Source organism: Perca fluviatilis, chromosome 9, assembly GCF_010015445.1.
Source record: "Perca fluviatilis chromosome 9, GENO_Pfluv_1.0, whole genome shotgun sequence".
Taxonomy (NCBI): Eukaryota; Metazoa; Chordata; class Actinopteri; order Perciformes; family Percidae; genus Perca; species Perca fluviatilis.
The window spans coordinates 24,035,602-24,060,715 of record NC_053120.1 but is presented as its reverse complement, the minus strand read 5'-3'; the positions used below and the strand labels follow the sequence as shown (position 1 = coordinate 24,060,715).

The following is a 25,114-nucleotide window of genomic DNA, read 5'->3' as shown; positions in this document are numbered from 1 at the left end:
CATCACAAATCATGAATGGTTTGGTCCGCAGGGAACGAATTCTGTGAATGACCCAGAGCCTGGTGAGAAGTGGCTCTCAAGATGAGCGGTTTCGGGAAAACCTCAGCACTGGAACCAGAAAAGCATGACAGAAAAGACTCGGCTGCCAGTATTTTGATGCTGCGGTAGACGACGGTGAATGTTATATACTCGACCGTTCAGCCAACTTTGGTCAGTGTCCCTGTGGGCGACTACCATATAGTTTCAGGCTGGAATTTCAGGACCAGAGAGAAGAATGAATGTGGGACAGGGAAGCAGCTAGAAAATCTGGGATCCTGATACCTGAAATAATGAATATTTGTAATCTCTGGCATTTTCAAACTCTTTGCTCCCAATTGAGGATCCCTTAGGTGTATGACTCCCCCACTTCCTCTCGGCCTTGTTAACTATTCAAGAGTGTGTATCAGATAGGAAATAGCTCAATAATTGAATGACATTAAATTGAAGTTGGAGAAAAGTGGGATCATCAAATGGATGGAAATTAGTGGGCGTAACAGTCAAATGAATCAGGAAGCCCTGGGTAACAAGGCTAAAACTAAGAGCAGTGTCCCGTTGAGGTCTCTGTAGAAACTGCCAAAGGGAATCCGGGGGAGGGGGGCATAAAACTGAAACAGATATGGAGGAGAGCTGAACTGGTTTATGTGATTAGAAGTGGATAAATGAAAAGCACAGTCCTGGTCTTGTTCTTTAGCCTGTGTTGAATTTAACTTTATTAACTTGCGGTTTCCGTCATGCTGGAACTGTTTACATCCCGTTTCAGCACTCAAAGGGGGGAAACTGCCTCAGAGAAAGTCACTTATGCCGTTTTTCCACTACATGGCATGGCACTGCTCTCCTCTGCTCGACTCAGCGGACTTTTTTGGTACCAGTACTTTTCTCCCTTATGTTTTCCCCTGCGGATGGTACCCCATCAGTATAGGCGGGATTCTCAGCTCATCGCCATAGTGACGCCGAATTAACCTTGGAACCTAGGAACCTTGACCGAGGTGATAAAGTACCATGTACCTGGTACAATCCACAACTTTTGCAAATGCAAAACCAAAAAAGAGTGAGTCTTGTTGAGCCGTACCATGCAATGGAAAGTGCCATTACACTCACACACCCACAGTGACACAGACAGTCAATACTGCAGCCTCAGGAACTACTGGTGCTTCTGACCCTCTGGGCATACTTTCATTGATTGAAAAAAAGTCAAAGGGGCAGGAGAATGTCAGTGGAGTCACAGCTTACTGATTTTACACGAGGGCCTTTGGCTGAGCTGAGCAGTCTGAAACCCACAATGTTGTCATTTCTTCTGTTTTCATGTGATGAATTGAGTGAGTGAAATAAGAACTTGTAGATTAGACTCAGATGTCCACAGTATCCTACAACAGTAGTTTATATGACAGTAGAAGTTACAAGAAAATCTAGTTTTATTAAGTGCACCCTATGTAAGTACTTCATATTTCAAAGTATTTTGGCAGTTACATTATTCTGTAGCATTGATTCAGAGGTGTTACAGAGAGCAGCTTCTGTTACTTTCTCATGCTGGAGGCCAGTTGAGACATTTTTAGCTTGGCGCTGTATTCTAGCAATTAAAATGCCTCCAGAAATGAGCAGCTAGTCTCTGTTGTTTTTCTCTTCCTATTATAGACAGTAGCTAGTCTCCATATAGCCAAAATGATTGCCTCTACAAGGAGGCACACTAATTAACCCCTTTTCTATTCCACACACAAACATTCACACACACTCACACATACCAACTTTATTAATGCAGGTTTGTCAGCCAGTGTCATGGCCTTGTGTAATTTGAAATAACAGTATGAATATGTTATTTTATAATTAAGCCCACAAGACTTAAATCTCACGAATAGTCTGCTCTAACCATTATGTGCTGAGGGAATTATTTCATGATCAGATTTTAAGCATTTCTGCTATTGAAAACCTACTGAGGTTCAGTGTGTTAGTCACACAGATCGCTTTTCAATAACACAGCTTCTACTGGCCTTACATATTTAAACAATCAGTTTGGACCCAAAGCTGCTTTATGAGCTTTCCACATATGTTTGTGCTTGAATTAATATCAACAGGAAACCATCACTGCTGCAGTTATTTACGAAGGTGTACACGTTCATGGTGATGGAGCATCATTCTTTAAAATACCAAGCTCATATTTCCGCAACATCTTATTTTCCTTTTCATTAACAATTAACCCACTGAGAGCATTTACTTTTACTTTAATTATTTTTTTCAGCCCACTAACCTGCAGCTGTTTGCCTTTGGAACTGATTAATGGATTTATTCAAATTGATGTTATGATATTTCCTTTTTTTGCTTCTATAATCAATGATGACAGACCACAGTGACCACAAACCTGTGATTAATTTGAAAATATCTCATCTCCATAACAGTGATTGAGTGGGTAACTGCAAAATATAATTACACCACTCAGCTTTGGGGCAGTGAGACTGAGATGAGGATGAGGTATCTGGCAGTGGTGATAATGATCAGAATCATAATCAGAAGATTTATTGTTATTGTACAAAATGAATGACATTTTTTAATTTCATGATGATGATGATGATGATGATACTAACCTCTGACTTTGACAAACCAGACTGAGTTGGTGGCAGCAGAGACCCTCAACGGTGGTAGACAACTGCTGCCAAAGGTTCAGCATGAATACGGTCCCACCACGCTGTGCAACACACTGTAGGCTGGAGGCTGGAGCCTGCCTCCTGGGCATATTGTTGAGTTGCTTACCTGATTGGTCAGCTAAGGGTGTATCTTTGAGATAGTCCTGTGCAAACTGCTGCAGTGGTAATCTCACAAAGGGAACCATCAGATGACATGGACCCAGCAGATTAAGGTCAGACAGTGTCCGACAATCACTAATCACTTTGTTTTCTCTTTCACAGGATTACTGAAGCAACCCCATTGCACATTGAAGATCTCTACTGGCTGATATGAATGTATTGAGATCCTATTATTAAGGAGTTTTATCTGGTTATAATAACCTATCCTTTATTGTATTTGCAAATGTTGGTCTTGTCTCAGGGCCCAAAAGCTCTCCGTGGTGTTGTCATCCAGTAATGATAAAACAATAGATTAGCCACATTCTAATCTCTATATCTCCACTTCCAATACGCAGCTGCAATTTCCCTGCACATTACTGAGACAGATATTCTGCATTCTGATTTCATACAATTGCTTTATTGTCATATTTGTATTGTTCACAAAAATGTATGCTCCATGGGGGGGGCTTGTTGAGTTTTTGGAAGCACATTTCTCTCTCCAGTCAAATATTTAATTTGCTTTGCCCTTGTTGAGCCAATAACTAATTGCCCCATGTTGAGCGTTGGCCAGATCCTTGGGCAACCAAGCACTACTCTGCAGACACTACTCCTGGTTCCATTAGTGGGCCCTGGTGTTTCGGTTTTAAACCCAGCTCTCTCTAAGTGTTTGGGGACCAATGATAACAGCCTTTATGAAGTCCCCAGAACAGACCCTGCACATGATAGAGTGATTACATCTCCCTGCTGCTGCCTTGGGGCCACTTGGGCATCCCCAGGGATGAGGAGCAAAGATTTTTTTCTTTGAGCTGCTCATGCACTTTACCACCTGAGCTCTGCTGACTCAAGACAAATTAAGAAATAAGTGAGGAAACATTGTGACCAGTGACTGATAAAAAAAATAAAATCCTATTCTAGGCTTTATGATAATGTCAGGATTATATGTGACTTATTATCTGAGTCAGATCGTAGTTTGGCATTTGGCTTTTAGCTGTAATGCTCATGTCTAGAGCATCTCAAGTAATACTTCAGTGTCTGAAGAACAGTGAGCCAGGACAAATGGTTGCAGATTTTTAGGCCACATTATCCGTCATTAATGTAATGCCAGGCATCATATTATTCATGTCTCTTGCAATTTTGTATCTCAGAGAGGGAGTTCGAATTGAGCTGCAGTCTGAACTGCTGGAGGAGACTCTTGGCTGGAGTGCATGCACATGCACTCTCAAAACGTATTTAATTTTCTACAGATCAGTCCAGTTTTGGACTACACAGCCGGTGTGTTTTGCAGATGTTTCACTCTCATAGGCAATGACCTATTGGAAAGAAAGGAGTAGTGAGGAAAAGGTAGTGGGGCAAGAGCAGCTTTTGGCAGTAGTAGAGGTGGTCGTAAACAGTCTGAGGAGGTATCTGAAGCTCTCTCGTCTCCAGCATCAAGTCTCCAGTCTCTTGGCTTTCGCATGTTGTCTTGGACAGCAGTTCTGTGCTCGGGGGCCCGGCTGTAAGGGCCTTGCTGGATAATGGCACATTTCTTTTAGGCAGCCTCGGGAAAGAGAGCCAGAGAGAGAGCCAGAGCAGAAGTACCTTATCTGGCTGCTAGCCATCTTCACCACTACCACCAGTGACCCCCATGAGGGATTTATATATTTATATATTTACACACACACACCATTCCTCTTGCCTCGCAGGAGGTTCACGTCGTTCGCCCTCGACCACGCAAGTCATGCAAGACTTTATAGATTTATGGTCAAGGGGAAAACGTGTCCCGCTGTGGAATAGTAGCGACACGGAGAGGTAAACAAACCTTGGGCATGTCGCTGGAGGCCGTGCGTGACAGGGCCTCTGTTGGGAAACAGCCCAAGGTCCTGTTTCAGGCTGGAATGATGTAATTCCAAAAGGGAACAGCAAAGTGTAGCTCAGACCACGTGGATGAATACAGGCTGTAGTTATTAATGCACAAGAACGATAACCAGGAAAGGTGGAGTTTTGTTTCTGTCCTATGTTTACACTAAAAAAATGACTACTAATATACAGTGACATACAGTAAAGCACTCATGCATGGGCTCATGCAGAGACCACCCATCTCATCAGCCAATGGTAGATATGTGTCTCTCACACCGCTACGTTTCAGTATTTAACCCAAGACATTTTTATAATGCTGTTATGTTATGTTTAGGTTTCCAGATTTAGATTGCAGAGAGTTATGTATTATCTTATGGGGCCAGAGAGGAGATACAGGGCTAGCATAACATGTATGTGTGGATTTAACCCATCAGCAAGCTCAACACACACAGTGCAAACCCCCAAACTTCACAGTTTAGAGATGGTTATTCACAAACACCAACATATTTACCTAAGTGACACTTTAACTACATTTTTGTGGAACCCAAACTAAACGGTCTGACTAGTTACTAAATCAGCTAAGTTGAGTATTCACCCCCAGTGGGGTACTAGGGTGTTGTATATCATTCTGAACTTGTTATTTAACACTCCTGTTTACATAGTTATTCAAAATGTGGTCTGTCTTTGCGATAACACATTCTCCTGCTGATAATAAATCCCATGGCTGTGCTGGAAATTGCTTCAGGCCTATAACATTTCTTGCTACATGTGAGTTGGACTCAAAATGACAATATCTATTGACACGAAAGCGCCAGGAGAAGACTGGCATCTGACTCTTGAAACAGATCACATTCTTGCTAGAAAATCACATTGCATTAGATATTTTCCCTTTTCTCTTTAGTCAGTAATTGAGCTTTAATTGTAACCACAATGGTTTTAAAATTGGCTTTTCCCTTCTTTAGCTGTTGTCCATGTAGCTGCAGCAGAGAGAGAGAAGGACCACAAGGGGAAGTGGGAGGCTTGGGTCTGGAACAGCCAGCTGGTCTCTCCTGGAAAATACAAGATGCCTTCCCATGCCAGGAATCTGCAGAGTGAGAGGGAATAGTGAATGAAAGCAGGGAAAATGTTAGTGTGCATGCTGCCGGCCAAGAAGGAGAAGGAGAAGATGGTTCATATTCCTTAAAACAATCTTCTGAAGAGGGGAAAGTGCAAGCAAAAAAGAACTGGAGGAGGAAAATAAAGAAAAAAAGAACTAGCATTTAACCTCAGTAATAAGAAGGTAAAGTGGTTAAAGAAAGACAAACAAAAGACCGTGGCTGAGTTTTCTGATTACATTGTGAAAAACTGTGTCGATGGAGCATTAAATATTGAATTTCTTGGACTGCCATGAGGTAAACATTATGGCTTCAAAAGTCCTCGATTTGACCTTATGATACAGCACTTAGGAAGGTAAAAAACTGGTTATAATATATTACAGATTCCGGGGACCCAGACCTGTCACCAACTAGATCATAGTGATCAAATTCATTTACTCAAGTACTGTACAGTACAAATGTGAGGAGTTTTTAGGTTTATGCTACTTTGCAGAAGAAGAAGAAGAAGAAGAATGTTCCCAGTTGATGCTGTGACCGGTCTAACCTAGATGTCAAGATATCTTTGGACCTGAATAATGACCAATTCAAAACCTGCTGGAATAGTGCCTATGTATTAGCATGAACCACAAACCTGACCGCCTGTTCTAGTATTATTTTTAGAATTAACATTCACAGCAGTCAGAGCACTGCATCTAACAACTGATATGATGTATGATGAACATAATCACATAGTTTTAGTAACAGGCAGGGGTGGAATGTAACTAAGTACATTTACTTAAGGACTGTACTTAAGTACATTTTTGAGGTCACTTGTGTATTTCAATTTTATGCAACTTTATACTTCTACTCCACTACATTTCAGAGGGAATTGTACTTTTTACTTCACTACATTTATTTGACACTAAGTTACTTTTTAAATGTAAAAGCATATGATATAATGCAGTACTAAACTACTAATCTATTTAGTAGCATACAAAGTATCTAAAATTAGCTCCACACTGAGTTACAGCAACATTTAAATGCTCTTACATGTATTTGTAAGTGATAAAAACAGGATAATATAGCCCAATATTCTATAATATTATAATACGTTTAAGAGCCATTCTGCATAAAGAGTACTATGCTACTTTAAGTACATTTTGCTGATAATAGTTCTGTACTTTTACTTAAGTAACATTTTGAACTCAGGACGATAGTTTTTCTACTTTATAGCTCTGTCCACAGACACTATACAGGTGAAAGGCACCGGTGAAGGTGTGAGCCAAGATTTAATTCTATTTTGACTGCCATAAATGCTGAATTATAATTAGTTTAGTAAATCCCCCCATGACTCTCAGTAGGCTTCTTGTTTGTGAAAGTGGCTGTGATTAAATCATATTCCTTGTATTATTTCATATTGCTTGTGAATGTGAGGACAAGTCTCTGTGGAAATGTGTGCTGACTAAGCATACCTACACACACACACACACACACACACACACACACACACACACACACACACACACACACACACACACACACACACACACACACACACACAGAAATATTTCTGATGTTTGAATACTAAATTGACTTTCTGACAGCTCAGCATGAGCATTTACAGTGTAATGACGACACCGTGTGGTATTAAGTTTTAATTGCAGCCTGCTGCTGGAAAATGGCGTCTTTAAGTCTCTATAAAGTTTGGCATTTAGCTACTACCTCACTGCTTTCCCCTCACTTTAGAAAGTTTCACTATTTTATTAAGACCCGGACAAGTAGTAAATATTTGAATTATCTGAAGGTACAATGCAGAGCTGTTTGATGTCTGTTGCCAAGTAAGCTAGCAGGTAAGTTAACTTTGAACTTCCCGACGTTGTATCGACATCGAAGTCAGATAATAACTGGTTTAAAAATCCAAATTGCTGCCATTACAAAACCAGTTCGTCTCCACCATTGAACATATACAACTTTAAAAGGTGTATTACCATACAGTGTTGACAATAACATATTAATTACGTTACAGTATTGCGCCCTGGTCCTTAGCCTACTGTATACACATCCTGCCAGCCTTATTCATCTGACTGCAGTACTTCTGTTGGACAGCAGGTGGCAATATAATGCAGTGTTAGCTAGCTTGTACAGTCTAGGCTACAGATAAAACACCGTCTATGGTAAAAAAAAAAATAATTAAAATAAACAACAAACTCTGCAACAACGCCGTATTTGAGTTTTGATATGAATGTTTGTCTGGGAGGCAGATATCATTATATTGACCCATTTCATGTACCTGTTTACTGCCTCTATCCAACAACAACAAGAAGCTCTCCCATTAGCCTATTTAACATCTCACTCTTCACAAGTGTGGCTAATTAGTGCAGTTTAGGGAAAGGGCAGCATCTCTAGTGTCATTTTGTCAAACATAAATGGGAGTCTACTATCTTTTGTTAATTGCTGCTTACCTGATATTTAGACAGTTTTTTATGCATTGTGTATATTTAGAATTTTGTGGATTTGGGATATCTGTTTATCGATTATTTATACTACATATTTTGTATTCACACTCATTGTATTTGCATTATTTTCCTACTTTGTACTGCAAATGATGCACAACAATTTCCCCTGCAGATACATAAAGTTCTATCTTATCAAATTTTGGCGCAAACTCTGTAAACATCCAACAGATCATTTAATTCTCTACCAGCCTTCATTCCTTGTCTTCCTTTGCATGCATAATTAATGTATGTATTATCCAGTCCTTTTTTATTTTAACGCACAAATTAACACCTGACACCTCTCAGCTTGCCAGCACTCCTGTAAAGTGGAAACCTGTGGCAGTAACGGCATACCTTTTGCAGGAGAGGATCACTTGGGTGTGAGATGAGTGACAGCACACAGCAGAGTGCTGTCAGTGGCATTTGAAAGACAATGCTTAGAGTTAACCTCTTCACTCGCCCTTCAGTGCGGATCGACCACCTAAATTCAAAATCAACTTCGGAAAAGTTGCTCTTTTCGCTGCGTCTAGGAATTCCACTGAAACATATGAAATGATCTTTATGTGACAAGACACCATGAGGAAACTGTTTTCTAGAAGTCCTCTTGCTTCATTATTACCGCCTGTGAGCATGCAGTGCAATTTTGGTAGTTCATGGCCGAAATTGTGCAAGTTGTAGCATTCACAGATATTTAGAAAGTCAAAATGAGATCTTAGTCCACTTCACTACAGAGAGACACAAATCACCACATTGTTCTGTTTTATACAGAAAGAAATGCCAGTGGAAAGAAGAGGTTTACATTCCCTTTTCCAGAGGTTACGCTGGTCTGGGTTATGATGAAAATGTCCTATTTCCAAAAAGAAAGAACTATTAAGCAAATACCACAGAAGTAGATGATTAAGTATTGATCTCTTCAGTGAAGGAGACTTTTGAGCAACAACATTACAGCACTGAAATTCCTGAGTTCCCACATACACATGCCTGTGGGCGTAAATGTGTCAGCGTCTGTTTTATGTGTGCATACGTGTACGTATGTGTGTCACAGAGGGTATTTATTTGTATCTGCCTGCAAGGTGGAGAGTAGGGGTGTGTGTGTGTGTGTGTGTGTGTGTGTGTGTATGTGTATGTGTGTTTGTGTGTGTGTGTGTGTGTGTGTGCGTGCATGCATGTGAGCATAGCTGCTGCTGATGTGGGTCATTACCCTTTCTTTCCCCCAGGGGCCATGCAGCAGGAGAGGGCAGAAGGGGAGGGGATGTGTGGATGGAGGGGGGGGGGACTGGGGACAGAGGGGGGAATGGAGGGAGGGGGAGGGAGGGGTTGAGATTGTGTGCGTGGATGTGTGTTAGCGGGGTGGGGGTGTCCCAGAGGAGTAGAGACCAATAAATCACAGTGCCGTCTCTGCGCTGACACCCAGCTTGTCTGATGAGGGACAGGGAAGGGGGGCAAAGTGAGGTGGTGGTGAGGAGGGCTGTGGGGGTGGAGGGGGGCACCACCATGACAACACTGTGGCCTTGTCTTCCTGTCACTCAGGCCCACGGCTGGGAAGGAGCCATTCTCGACCCCATCCCATGGCACTGGAGAAATTGAGGAGAAGTGGTGGGGCGGGGAGCAAATAGGGATACCACAAAACCAAAAGTTTATGACCGGAACCAAAGCACCTTCCTCCAATATCATCTTTTTTCCCATGGGATGCCTTTTTTCTTTCCTTTTAAGATGGAGATGAACTCTGTCTGCTGCTGAGTTGATCAAAGTTAAACTAAAGGAAAATTCTGCTCTTTAAAATGGCTTCCATGGTGAGAGGTCATTAATTTGGGTTCTAGGGCTTATTTGTTAATTAAATGTAATTTTTGAAGGTCCCATGACATGGTGTTCTTTGGGTGCTTTTATATAGACCTTAGTGGTCCCCTAATACTGTATCTGAAGTCTCTTTCCCGAAATTCAGCCTTGGTGCAGAATTACAGCCACTAGAGCCATTCCCACAATGAGCTTTCCTTAGTATGTGCCATTTCTGTCTGTAGCTATTGAGGAGGAGAGGGGGGGGGGGCAAGGGAGGGGGTGGGGGTGTGGCCTTGACCAGCTGCCACTTTGCTTGTTTGAAAGCCATGATGTCTCTCTCTCATGGGTTGGCCAAATTCTCTGGGCGGGCAAAGCAGAGAAAGGGGAGGTAACCTTGCTCCTTATGACCTCAAAAGGAGTAAGATTCCAGATCGGCCCATCTGAGCTTTCATTTTCTCAAAGGCAGAGCAGGATACCCAGGGCTCGGTTTACACCTATCACCATTTCTAGCCACTGGGGGACCATAGGCAGGCTGGGGGAACGCATATTAATGTTAAAAAAAACTCATAAAGTGAAATCTTCATGCCATGGGACCTTTAAGTAAGTTGATTTTGACTGCTTAAAGAGTGGTTAGTGGTTTTCTTTATTTTCCAAATACTAACTAAATTAAATTAACTCCCGAGCCTACTATGTGCGTGAAGAAAAGGATAGAGAATAGAATAAAAACATAAGAACGTGGGCTTTCTATGTCAGGAAAATTTTTTTGTTGCAGCCTTCAAAATGCAGCATATCTTGCAGTCCCAATATATTGTGGTCTGTAGAGGCTATACTGCTATTGGTGAAAATGGTTTCCCTGCTGTGTCTACGATGGTCTCCTACTGGTATGATTGTTGCACAATTGTAGGTCTGGAAAGAAGGCCTTGCTCTTTGAATCTGATGTTTACAATTCATGTGATTGAACATATTTTCATAAGCTCTAGTGGGTATATATACTGAAGTGGTCATCTAGATTTGGCCATTCATCACTGGTATTAAAAAACAACAACACCCAACCAAACAAGAAGGGGCAAAGAAATGCACAGTACATCAGCAATACTGTCCATTCCGCTGTTGTTTGAGTGGATGTTTCTTGTGATTTTCAGTTTCTGCATCTCGAAGTTTATAGATGGTTATTTCGTATACAATCCTGTATCTACCAGTCTCTGTGGAGAGAGCACCAGACAAGTGAAGCCTATTGATCCAACATTGTAATGCTGCCTTCTAATGAACAAAAGAAAAGATTTGATTATTCATCTTCTTGACCGGATATCTGTCCAGTAGACCTTGTTCGGTGTTATTAGGGCATCATTTAGTGCTAATATCATCGTCACAGTTTGACACTGATGTTGCTGTTGGCAACCACAGAGGAATTAAGTCGTCTCTGAGGTTTCATGGGAAGTGAACTTGTTTTCGTCACCTCATTCGAAAATCTCCCTCCTGATGTTTCGCTGCTTGGTGATTATTTGCCCACTGTATGGATAACGGGTGGTTTGGCTCCCACTGCTGTTTCTTTTCCTCGCCTTAAGTTGTGATAATAAAGGGATGCTGCTGCTCCCTCAGGCACTTTCCACTGGTTTGCCCTTTGAGACAGGTGTGTGTAGGTGAGCATGTGTTTAGTGGCAGTCAGCATATACATTTGTTTGACAGAATTGTCACTTTACAACTTCACACCACCGAGCCAAAACCAAAATCTCTTCTACAGCATCACGGCCATTGTGTCCTGACCCATTGTGGGGCCACTTTGATGTCCCGTTGCTCTGAGCCTCTGTGGAGGAGAGAAGGGCACTGTGGACTTGGTGTATTTAATCATTGGAGCTCAGCCAACACACACACACACACACACACACACACACCTAGCACACTCCTTCCATCTGACCTGCCAATAACAATAATATGTGTCCTTCACTTATCATTTTCTATCATCTATTATATTATGCCTCCCCCCAGCAAAACGTAACGCAGCCTCATACATCCTGTGCACCCCCACCCTGCTGCCCAGCCCAGCAACACACACACACACCAACATAAAACATCTCCCCGTGCAGCAGCAGACTGCAAAGCACTGCATTCCTCATGACTTTTTTTCTAATAAATGTGATCCCAGAATCCGGGAGGGAGACCAGCATTAAAATTCATGGGAAAAAATGGCAATAAAATCTTTCTTTTCTCTCTCTCTTCCCCTCTTTCTCTCCTTCTCTCTCCTGACTTGCTCCCCTCACCCTTCCCTCTTTTTCATTCCCTCACTTCGCTCAACACACATGCACCCGGTGCACACACACACACACACACACTTTTTTTTTCATCACCCGTGTGCACTCTCCTCGTTCAATCTCTAACCCTCCTACTGGCTCGTCTTTCTCAGAACCCCCCTGCTGTCCTTCATCCTTTATTCTCTTCCTCCTCCCTCCCTCCCTCCCTCCCTCCTTTCCTCCCTCCCTGTCTCCCCCTCTGCGTTTCCTCTCTGTCTTTTTCTACACACACACACACACACACACACACACACACACACACACACACACACACACACACACACACACACACACACACACACACATCTATATTTTCCAACTCCACCTCTGGCAGGTTGTGATTTCCACTGTCAGAAATTGCTTTTTCAATATCTCTCTCTCTAATTATGAGCCCCGCCAAAGGGGTCGTGCCACCAGAATACCAATTTTTTCCACCATTTCTCCTTTCTTATCCAGAATAATTCTCATTTTCCAGGTAACAACAATGCGCATATTCAATGTATGCCTATGCAAGCGTTGCAGCATAATCACTATTGTATTTCTGTGGGTTCTGCTGCCTTCTTGGGGTGTGATTTAGATGTATTTGGTCTTTTCATATTTGGTCAGCTCCCTGTGGTCATGATTGATTTTTGACATCTAGAAATGAGCAGGATGATGCAGAAGTTAGAGCAAAGGCTATTTATTTCCACATCAACAAGGACGAATTGGGGTAATATGAGATTCACACACAAAGTGTGTAAGATTTTTCAATGCATTGATGGTTTGTGGGGAGAAAAAAAAAAGAAAACCACTGAATCTTGATACAGCAACCACACAACTCCTCATTCTCAAGCACTCCCTGTACCAGGAAAGGGTTAACCACACAGAGCAGTTGTAGCCTGCTTGATTGACGTGCGGAGCATTGTGCTACCTAAACTCTCCAATCAGCAAACGGTCAGCACGCCCCACGTGGGTGTTCTCAATACTCATTGGCTTATTTTACCAGTGTTTACCGTGCCGAGGCTGAGCCCCACGTGGAGATTTCATTCAATCACTGAACAATTCCTCTGAACCTCTTCTTTTTAAAGAAAATGTTGCACTTTTTTATAAAATTAAAATTTGATAATTGTGTGGATAGATTTTCAATTAGCCTACTATATGAGGGTGAATAATTACAATGCAGACCTAACAACAGGAAAAAAAAGGTATCAGGCTTTGAAGAAGAGCATTGTGTGAATGCTCGATGCTCTCATTTGCCCAGTATTTAGTCTATAACTTTAAATGGTTTGGATTGGATTGAATACATTTTCCTGCAAGAAAAAAAAAACATCACCAAAACTATCATAAGGTTATTAATTCAAACTGTGTGGGGGAAACAGTGTCTTTACCCCTCCTTAAAGAAAGCTACTCATATGTTATGTCCCATTGAGGATCAGAGAAGGGGGGAGTGAGAGTGAGGGACTGGGAGTGTTGTGTGAAAAGAGTGCAGGCCAACGAGCGAGACAAAAGAGGCTGCGGCTGCATTGAATGTGCCGGTGGTGTGTCCGTCTCTGAAGCCACAAGCAAACCACATTTCCCCCCCACCCACCCCCGCTCTGGTCTTTATGCTACAGACGGCGAAGACACATCGGAGAGAGAACCCAATTCAGATATTGCAATTGGCGGAAGAGCGAAGTTGAGGACTTGGAAGAAGGCGTCCTCGGACCGGGTGTTTCTCCTCTCCTCTCCCCGTCCTCACTACACGTCGAGTGCGGTGCGGTGTGCGGTTGGAGATATAACCCAGAACAAAGGAGTCTTGAAGCAAGGAATGAGCGAGCCGAGACTAGCTTTGCCATTACATTTGAAACCGGGCCAAATGCCTCTCTGAGACCAACGATAGTAAATCGGCTGCTCGTATTTCTCGACGAAGCTTTCCGCCCCAAAAGCGAGAAAGAAGAAGGACAAAAAAAAACACGCACACGGAGGCACACAAGTCGGCAGCTACAATGTTTCCTCAAAACCGACCACCGGTAAGTAGGCTACGCTATGTAACCGTCTACACGCGTTTAACGAGGTTATTGTCTTATATCCGGAACCTCTATTAAAAACAACGTGTGTGTTATAAACGCCAGGTTGTTTTTAAAACCGTATTGTGCATCAATAAGAAAGTACAAGCCCAAATTGTGTCTTTGTCATCCTTACAGTGTATATCCGGGGACTCCTTTGTGGGAGAATTATGATACTATAGGCTGTTACATAGCTACAACATATTCTCATGTTTGTCTTTATATTAACGCCCTGTGTAATCTTTCCATTTATGAAGTTCAGGCAAATTGCTGTCAGTAGGGGTTTAGTCCAACGTCCAACTTTGCTGCGTGTCTTTGTGTGTGAATCTCATGTCCTTCGTGGCCACCACCAGTTTAGAAACACGGAGCCTCCTTCTATTCCCATATTCCCATGGAGTTGACCCAGATGATGAAGTGTGTGTTTGTTTGTCCCTTCCTCACAGGCTGTGAGGAGGAGGGGAGTGAGTCAGCTTGGCTTGTTGACACCTTCACTCAATGGTCTGCCCTTCTCAAGTGCCACTCATTGTTTAAAAAAAAAAAAAAAAATCTGCTTTTTGTTTTAATTTCTTTTCATTCATATCAAGGGAGACTCATGCCCCACTGATTTGCTGATTTGATGGACGGAAAACTAGAAGCTGCCCCTTTTTAAAGAAGCTAACCGCGATTGCCAAAAGTCCTCTACAAGGGCTAGTAATGTGGCTGTGAAAATGAGAAAGAAATTGGCACGCTGCCTGTGTTTTGAGATGGATCTCTGCGAGGTTAGGATCGAAATTCATGCTGCATGGCTTTAATTTGTTTTAGTCGAGTTAGGTGGAGAGCTTTTGAGCAGACTGAAATACATAAACACTGGTCCTCCAGCTGTGTGAAGTATCAATTAAGACCTGCTCATTTGCCTAACCCTCATCTACATCCCTCAGCCACGCCACCCTGCACCCCGCCCCTGACAGTGTGTTGACATGCATTGAAACCAGATTAACAAACAGTGAAATATAACTTTATGTGAATGTGTGTATGCCACTTTAATTCAATCTTCTCACAAATTCATGATTGCAGGTAAAGACTCCAAACAACATTGTTTTTAATTTTTAGCTTTTATGTGTTTGCATTAGGCTTAAATTGCAACTAGCATTGTAACTTTAATCATTTCAGCCTGTACTTCCTTTAGAGTGATAAAGCGATCTTGTGAGTCCCCTCTTTTGAAACACACAGCACATACACAAACCTCACACTCGCACACCAGCAGCTGTGTATGTAGTATAGTTGAATGCAGGAAGGCAGGGCAGGAGGCAGACTGTGGGTCTGTGGTTTGCACTGTAAACCCAATCCCTCTCATCTAGCCTCTCCTCAATGTGTTCCTGTGAGAGCTCCAAACCACATCTTAATGTATGGGCAGGCGTCCCAGGGTGAGAGGGGCAGCCTGTGGCGGGTCTGGGTGGAATGTTTAGGCCAGCGGCCCTGCTTCATTTCAAACCTCCGCAGAACTCAACAGTACCACGTGAGACACCCGTCCTCAGAAAGTCTCCGGCCATCAGCAGCTCTTGTTTGCACCTCGGACCGAAGGGCCACTCAACCCGGCAAACCGGCTGAGATGCTAGGCTGGCTGTAACCTGTCATCACTAGATACTGGTCTGCTGTATAGGATGTGACCCATATATTATATAAACATGACATGACCCCTATTAGCAAATGTAAATATATATATTTTTCAAATATTAATAAAGAACTGTGCTACATTCATTTCACACTTGGGTGCATTTTTAGATCTGAAACAAGAGACTTTGTTGCTGGTATCTGCCAGGTAGCCTGTTGTTAAACATACATGTTTATAGCTTCATAGTGTACTGACCAAATGCAGTGCATACCTATACTGAACCTCTCCTCACCAGAGATTAAAAATCCAATTGTGTGCACCGTTGTAATGAAATGAAGCAGTGGTGCCCACATTACATGAACACAGCTTAGAAACATTGTTGAAACATGCTTCTGGCCCTTCTGTGTTCAGATGATTTTTGGGATTTTGCCCATTACAATATACTATCTGAGAAGTGTATAGGACATGGCACGATGGCTGGCTGTCGTTAATCATTAATGTTTTTTTTTTTTTTTAGATCTGCCACAGTGACCGAAACATTCACAGCTATGCTGTAGACACAGACATAAATGGATAAGAAGAAGAAAGCAAAATATCAGAGCATAAAAGAGTATAAAATTGTTAAAATCCCAAACTACCAATTTGTTTTGTTGGCCTGTAATGATGACACATTTGACCCACTTGAAATAATACAACTAAGACATAAAATACATTTTAGACAAAATGGTGGCATTATCAGGTAGATTTAAAGATCTTTCTGTTGCCAAAGTAGAGTAGATCTGATCTGTGCGAGATAATAGAATTATCAGTGAGTTATCAAAGACATCCAAACCTCTCAAAGGTCACAATAAGGTTGGTCATAATATTACCAATATCCCCCTGCCAACCATTTTATCCTGAACAATGCCTTAAACTGGGGGAGAGGTTGTGAATTGGCTACTATTGTGGGTAAACCTTGGTTCAATATTTGTAGCTTAGCCAGTCGTTTATACATATTTTATAGCATTTCATAATCTATTTGGGCATTATTATCCAAACCACTAATTTGGTTGCTACCCAAACTGTCCATTGTGATCATTTATTAGATCTCTGTCCTGATTCTTAGTTTGAGCTTCTGTATATATGCTGTAGTTGTTGGTACTAGGCCTGTAACAATTTTATATATATATATACATACATACATACATACATACATACATACATACATACATACATACATAATTGCCGTGTCTTTGTTTGACCGCAATGAATTGCGAACATTAGCTAAGGTCCTAAGGGGCATGACTGTTTGTCAGTTTTATGGTCATTTAAGAAAAAATACAGTGTATTATGATAATAAATAGGCATGCTTTACTTTATAGGCTGTGTACCAGTGTCATTGCATTATCTGGGTCACATAAGAGTGATATAACCAAAAGATGTATCCTAGGATTCATTCAAAACTTTAATTTGTTTGCAGAAGTAATGCATATATAAATATTTTTAAATTGGACTGAAACAGACAATTATATTAACAGAAATTATTTCTAAGACAATTAATTGTACAGTAAAATTTGGAGCTGTTACAGCTCTAGTTGTTACACACTGTAGACAGCTTGGGTGTGTTGGCAGTGATATTCTCTTCCCAATGGACTCTTTTGAAAAGCTCAGTTTATGTGGCACGGTCTCCAGGGACTGTACAGAGGCATTTCCAAAGTCAGATGTTTCTTGTTAATGTATGTATCAAATAAACCTTTTGGCACACTACAGACTCCAGCACTTAAGACCTTTTCTTAGTTCTATAATGGGTTAGTGTCACCTAAGCTGTGTAATTAGGTAAATATGTAATCCAAAACCAAACCTAGCATCAATGCCATATTACAAATTGGATGTTGTGGTGTCAGTTGATGTGTTTTTTTTAACTGATATTTAAGTACCTGGTGACTTCCCATCACACCATGTGGACCTTAATGCACTGTCACTGTACTCATCATTGCAGTGCCAACTTAACAGCTGAAACAGTTCACAGTTGTGAGTTTCAAAATGTCAACAGTGATGGTAGGACCTTTTTCGAGAGTTTTGGGGCCGTGAAATGAAGACCTGTACATAATTGATTAAGGAAAAATGTGTTTTCAACTAAATACTTGCCTAAATCTTCATGTGCATATCTCCTATCTCCCCTCATCATACCAAACCCTTCAAGGAGGTGGTCTTTCTAAATGAATGTCTAGTCGGTGAACATAATTAAGGTAGGAGACAGACTGTTGTGGGGAGAGTACTTAGTGAGTAACTGAGTTGAGGCCTTCTCCTTGTCCTTAGAGCTAGCATCAAGCAAGCATCCATTCTCCAAGTACTAGCATGCTTTTAGCTCTTTATCACCACTGTTGTCCAGTGGTGAGAGTGTGGCTATCGATCAGGAGCCCGCCTGCTTTGCTCAGCCACCGATTAGATGGAGACAGAGAGAGAAGGAAGGAGAGAGAGAGAGAAAAAGAAAAGGCAGAAGGAAAAGAGGCGGAATGGATCTCAGGTTTACACAAGCTGTTGTGGAGGTGCGTCTTGGTGGAAGGAACAAATGAGCTGAGGGGGTTACCTAATAAAAGAAGGCACCTCCAGCAATTAAGCCAGCTGACAGGCAAACTGTGGCGCTTCGCTAATGTGGGCTGACAGCAGGGGGATTTGAATAACGAGGCTTGCGGGAGGAAGGAGAGAGGAATGAGGATGTGGAGGGGTCGGGGGGGAGGGGGGGGGGGGCAGAAAACTGAGAAAGAAAGATGTGTGGTGCTAATGAAACAGGTGCCTGGCAGCCCCTCCCCTCTAAGTGCAGGAATCATTGAGAGATTACCAGGGCGTTTCTCCAGCACAGAGCCAAGCAGATAGCCACTTGATGGAAGGTTTGGGGGGGCAATAAACCTGTGTCTTTTCTTCCCCACCGCAAGCCGCTTTAACAATGCAAATCATCGCTGAATGTTGACAGTCGTGTTTGAATAATTTGTTATAAGAAGCTTTCTTTCTTTTGACACGCAGAGATACACATTCAGAAATACTTTTCTGGGTTTTAAACCTACTGTCACTGCGTCCTTGGTCAGATGGGGGGAGGGAAAGAGAGAGCTTGGTGGGTGTTTACTCTGATGATTGACTCTGAGGGTAAGCAGTGTAATTAGTGGCCTGACTAATGGGCCGAGCTATATGAAGGGCGGCAGCAGCACAGCATCTTCCCAGCTAAAGGAGACAGACAGAGACAGCGCTCCGATTAAACAAATACGAAACTGTAATCCAAACATTTCTGGTTTGAAGGATGGCAATAAACCGTTCCAACTGCAGACTGAAATATCTCAACAACTATTGGCTGGATTAAGATAAAATACTAGATATTCACGGTGCCCAGAGGAAGAATCCTAATGACATTGGCTGTTCATGTAGCACTACCATGAGGTTCACTTCTTTTTTTTTTTTTTTTTTTTTTTAATTTTTTATGTCTTGACAGCTATTGGCGGGATTGCCATTCAAATTGATACTGACATCCATGTTCCTCTCAAAATGATCATTTTAAATCATTTATGTTAGGGGTGTGCAAAAAAAATCGATTCACATTCGTATCGCGATTCAACTCTCTACAGATTCAAAATTGATTCATAGAATTCCCAAAATCGATTCATATTTTTATTTATTTTTGATTTTCTAATGGCGTGTATACTATTGTCCTGAAATGAGTTTAGCTCGCCATTCCCATAGATGCCACTGTGTCAAATTCACACTGACGCCTCGGCACTCTATAATCAAAAGTGTGCAGCAGAAGTAGTTTAGTCGGCGCAAACAATGGCAAACTTCACAGAAAGAATTATTCAACCTGCTCCATCCTCAGTGAAGGCGAGAGTTTGGGCACATTTGGGCTTTTATAATCTCGAGGGGAAGACAGAACTTGATAGGAATCATGCCATATGCAGGCTTTGCAAAGCGAAAGTTAAGTATTTTGGAAACACCACAAACTTCAGAACTCGCATCACCCAGAGATTAACATTAAAGACGTGGACGAACAACAACTTAAAGTACCTGACATGCCAGTCAACCAACACACTCTCTTTCAATGCTCTGAACAAAATTATTTATCAGTTTTATACTTGAATTAAATGTATTTGAAAGCTGGCCAAAGCTTGGCACTTTGCCGTTTTTAGTTGGAAAAGTTTTTATTTTTGTATGAAGACATAATTATAAAGTAATATCAAACTACATTTAATTTGTTGTGTTTCTTTTCTTTTAAATTGTATGTCTACTGCAATCACATGGGAAAAGTAACTACATTTACATACTGTGGATCATTTTTTTTTTTTTATCGAATCGATTTTGTCGAATCTTGAGCCTAAAGATTTATATCGAATTGTGACATTTTCTGAATCGTGCATCCCTAATTTTCCAAATACCTGTACAACTAATGGCATTTCCATCAGCCCCTGCCGTACTCTGTGTGCTAATTAATGTTGAATGCTAACACACTAAACTAAGATGCCTGCTTGGCATCGTCATTGTGATTATGTTAGCATGTTGACGTTAGCATTTATCTTAAAGCACCACTGTATGGAAGTACAGTCTCACAGACCTGCTAGCATGTCTGCCTTTAGTCTTGTTTTTGTGTGAACAGGACCATTTCACCTTGAATTTAAACTTTCTTTAGCTACCAGTGAAATTTTGGTATAAGCTATCAATGTCCAGGATTTATAATAAAGGCAATGTAGCAGAAAAGAAACAAGAACGTGGCAACCACTCATAACAAAGTAGTGGGAGCTTTGTGTATAAAAGAGCTTGGGAGAATCTTGTCCTTTTGCTACATGCGAAAAACGCATTTTAAGTGGTGAAAATTGCAAAAGGGAAGGAAAATGTAAGACGTAATCCAAGAGGAACCCATTTCTCCCCTCATCCCCTGCAGATGTACGAAGAAGACAGGAGGGTTCTTTAAAAGTGAACCTAATATTCTTATGGTTTACACAACCACATAATAACACTGATGGCCCCATTTCAGCTCCATAAGCAAATTATGTATGACTGTGCTTCAGCGTGGCTCGTAAGGATTGAGACACTTCTTGCAGATTCCCATTGATATTTGACGTAGGAGCTACATGTGTCAATACAATAAAGTGCATGTGTGCTTGTAAATACTTGTGGAAAACTTAGTCGTGCACACATCCACTTAGTGTTTGTAGTGGGCATGTGTGGGCGTGTTGTCTCGTCTGTGAATGCGTGTGCACATGGTTTTTTTTGAGGGTAGCGGGTTAGAGCGAGGATGTGAGGTCATAGTGGTTTGTTGCTTGCGGTGTAATTAGTGGTTACTCAAATGAAAACAGGAATGATTTCATTCAGGGAATGCCACACAGTTAATGGTCCCTTCACATCAGAATTGTCCATGGATGCTGTTTTGCTGCAACATTTCTTCATTGTTATGTTGCTAGCATAGTGCTATGGTTCGTGTTTAGCCATTTCTCACCCAGTTAGCATGTTTAAAACGGCTTTATTTCCTATCCCACTGAAGGGATGTGAGGTCTGATTTAAATATAGATGACCCCTTCACGCTCTCTCTCATCCCCTCATCATAAGGTCTGCATTTAATCATTGCAATTGACTTAGGCCTTTTTAAGAGCTAAGAGAGAAAGAGATTAGTGTGAACATGTGTCTGCGTGCCCATACATCTGATGTAACAGGGTCATATCTGGGTTTTTGTCATTCAGCTTGTGCAATAGGCGGCCATAAAGCCCCTAACTTTAGCCTTTTTTTCTGAACAGGCTTTTTGCAACAGAACAGGTCACAATGTATGGGGGCCTGTAAACACCTCCCCACTGATTTATCTAAACCGATGAGAATCAGATGATCTCTAATCATATCTTTCCTTCCTCATGCCGCCCAACCTCATGCAATCTTTCCCCAGCATTACAGAACCTGACTTTGTGATTGTATGAGCCACAGGAAGATCTAGTCTGTAATTGTGTAACAGCGATTTTTAGTCTATGTAAGCTTTTGTTCAAGGGCAGACGGCGTGTCTCTTGTTTGCGCTCAAGCCAGGACACGGCCGAGAGGGAGGGAATAACTGAGTGTAGGATTATCAGGTGAGGCTCCAAGCCCAGATCCATTCCCAGAGGTCACGAGGTCAGCTTGATGACCCGACCTCTCACTTTAAAGCCTGCTCAGCTGTTTGCCTGACAGACTAATAGCAATGGTTCATAGGAAATGTAAGTAGTAGGAAAGAGGTTATGTATGCAGGGACAGGATCAATGCTTTGCCTGTGTTTCTGAGACAGCATCTGTCTTGTGCGTCCAGTCTAGTCTGGTGTGAATCATCATAACAACAAACTTAACCAGCAGTCTGGAGTTGTGCGTAAGGTTTTTTTTTTTTTTTTTCTTTTCTCTTGAACATCAGAAAATGAAAACCAACTCTCTCGCCTCAGCCATGCCTCCATTTGTGAGGAAGATGCTCCCTCTCCTCTCTGTCCACATGTTGAAATAGAAAACCACGAAAAATGTTAAAGAATAAGGGAGAGAAGGATGGTTGCCTCTTTCTTCTTCCTTCCATCCTCTTATAAAATGGCCTTGGTGCTCCTTTTCGTGTGCGTGTTTGTGTGTGATGGTGGGTTTGTGTATAAAAGAAAAGGGGTGAGTGTGTGTGCTCTAGAAAGGGGGATCTGGCCGACAGATTGAGAGCAGCTTGTTAGAAAGAGGAACAATGAGGCCACAGCCCCTCTCCTATCTTCTCTGTTTTGTTCCGTTCTTGTCTCTTTTTCCCTTTTCTTTCTAATTTCCATCTCCTTTCAAAACACATTCAGTTTTCTCCTGCTCTTTTCTGTACTTTACAATCTCACTTTGCTAGTCTCACACGTATTATATCTCTCTATCTTATCTTTTTTTTCTTCAACCTCTCCTCTATTCAACTCAGATCGCTCTCTCTCTTCACGCTTCTCTCGTCTTTCCTCAGTATTTGCTTTCCTCTCTTCTGATGTTACACCCGCTAAAACACCTTCCTCGTTGCATTCACATTGTATATACACACATGTGGACATACATGTCTCCTTCCTAACACATACGTGTATGAACTGTAGGTGACTTGAACATCTTAAATACACTGTCCCTGGCATTAATTTTGGCATTGGGAGTTGGGTGATGTGATTAAGTTGTTCATTAAGCATGTGCGACAGCCATTGTTGATGTCTAGGACATCAAACGACGCTACACGACTACAAGTTAAGAGAAATATTTTCCACGACTGTCCGAGGTAAAAACTTGAATGCAGGTGCGGCTGTATTGTAACAGTGTCCACTCCACATAAGCATCATTTTTTAAATTTTTTTTTTTATTCTATAGGCAAATGTTACAAACCTCTAAAAATTCAACTTGATCTTTAAGAAATTCAACAACATCTTTAAGATAATGCAACGCTAAAATCTGCTCTGCTGTTTGAGGGTTTCGTCAGTCCTCCCACAATCTTCCTTCTCTCTTTATGCCTCCCATCACAGGTTTTTCAGTCAATGACAAGACTCTGGCCTTTAATAAACTAACAGAGCCATATGAAAAGTAGTCTGTGCTTTCCAAAAAAAATACAGTACGTGGCTATCCCTTAACCTCACTGTCGTACTTGACCGTCATGAAGCTTGTGAACTGGCTGTCCCAGGCCCCATTGGCCTCTGCACTCTGTTATTTTGACAGAGAGCCAAATAGACTGACAGACGGACAGCCCCCACCACCCTCCTAGTCCAGCTCTCAGCCCCCTTTTGTCTGCCTGTCCTGCAGCATTACCCCTATGGTTGTAGTCCCCTAATTGCTCTGAACCCTGCAGAGATGGGAGACTAAGCACAGGGTTGGGAGGGGTCTTCAGCCATGATGGGTTCCTTTTCCCCCTTACTTTTATCCCTTCCACCGCTCTATTTCTTTCTTTATTTCTTTCTTCTACTCAGACTTGCAATTAAACAAAGTGTGCTCATTTGGCTAAGAAGCTGTTGTGTCTCTCCACCCTCCCATCCAAGATCCATTCACATCTTTCTCTGCTGGTGACGTCAGTGTCTCTGTAATAGACAGCCCCTCACTATAGTTACACACAGGCATGTAGGTACAGATGTGGTGCTCATGTAGGTCTTTGTTTCCTGTGGTTGTTTTGTATTAGTCTTTGTAGGTGCAGCTTCTTAGTTTGAAGAAACTGAGTGAAGCTTTTCTTTTACCGTATGAAATTAGTCAGATTACACCGAAATTACTCAGCCATTGGCCCTGGGATGTTGACACAATTTTGGAAGCAGATGTCAATAATTATTGTAACTATTCTGTACTACTACATCTGTTATTAAACCCCCTAAGTTGGCTGTCTTCTTCTCGTCTCAGGCACCTCTGCAGCCACCCCCGGGGTCTTCGGCCTCAGTGGTGGCAGCCGCAGCAGCAGCAGCCGCAGCAGCATCAGGGACGCCCCAGTCATTGAAACTAACCTACCCAGAAACTTTGGACCGCATCAAGGAGGAGTTTCAGTTTCTCCAGACCCAGTACCACAGGTGGGGTGTGTGTGTGTGTGTGTGTGTGTGTGTGTGTGTGTGTGTGTGTGTGTGTGTGTGTGTGTGTGTGTGTGTGTGTGTGTGTGTGTGTGTGTGTGTGTGTGTGTGTGTGTGTGTGTGTGTGTGTGCGTGCGCGCGCGCGTGTGTGTGTGTGTGTGAGGGAGAGAGATTTGGCATTTAGACGAATAACAGCGCTGTGTTTAAAAAATACAAGGCACTGTGTTGCGTCAGGTACGCTTTATTATGGAACCCACGTAACTTACTCGTAGGGAAAGGCCCGCCCTACAAAGCAGCTCCATTGGTTGGGGTTGGGCATTGACCTCGAGTGGTTAAGGTTAGGATAGCCGATTGGTCAGGGGATAGGACCTGAATATTTCAGGTTACGTTACCTTGCGTAAGCATGGACGCCTGGCCAATAGTAGTGTGTGAATGCTATTGAAGGGCGGGCCTTTCCTAGAAGTTGCGTGGGTTCCATAATAACGCGTCGGGTACAGGTGAGATGATGAAATACGACCCAGGAAGGCCAGTTTGGGTAATAGATCCATGAGTTTTCTGAATTATCAGAACACTGCAGTGGTTTATAATACTCAGACAGGATTTTACAGCTCTGTAAAGTTATCACAGAGACAATCATTTTAAGCTCCATCTGGACGACTGAGTGGTAAACAGTGGAATTTCCCCCGTTCACAAAGTAATCTACCAGGAATGTGCACCTACGTGTATTTGA

The 25,114-nt window shown here is 42.1% G+C and overlaps 1 protein-coding gene across 1 annotated transcript in view; it reads left to right on the top strand.

The window, feature by feature from the left end:
* The first annotated feature begins 14,119 nt into the window (after window positions 1–14,119).
* The window catches only part of tle2a (TLE family member 2, transcriptional corepressor a), a 39,227-nt gene continuing 28,232 nt past the window's right edge, over window positions 14,120–25,114 (top strand). The window contains exons 1-2 of the mRNA XM_039810186.1: window positions 14,120–14,269; window positions 24,224–24,387. Coding sequence (XP_039666120.1) covers window positions 14,246–14,269; window positions 24,224–24,387 — 188 coding nt within the window. The 5' untranslated portion in view covers window positions 14,120–14,245. The remainder of the gene's footprint in view (window positions 14,270–24,223; window positions 24,388–25,114) is intronic.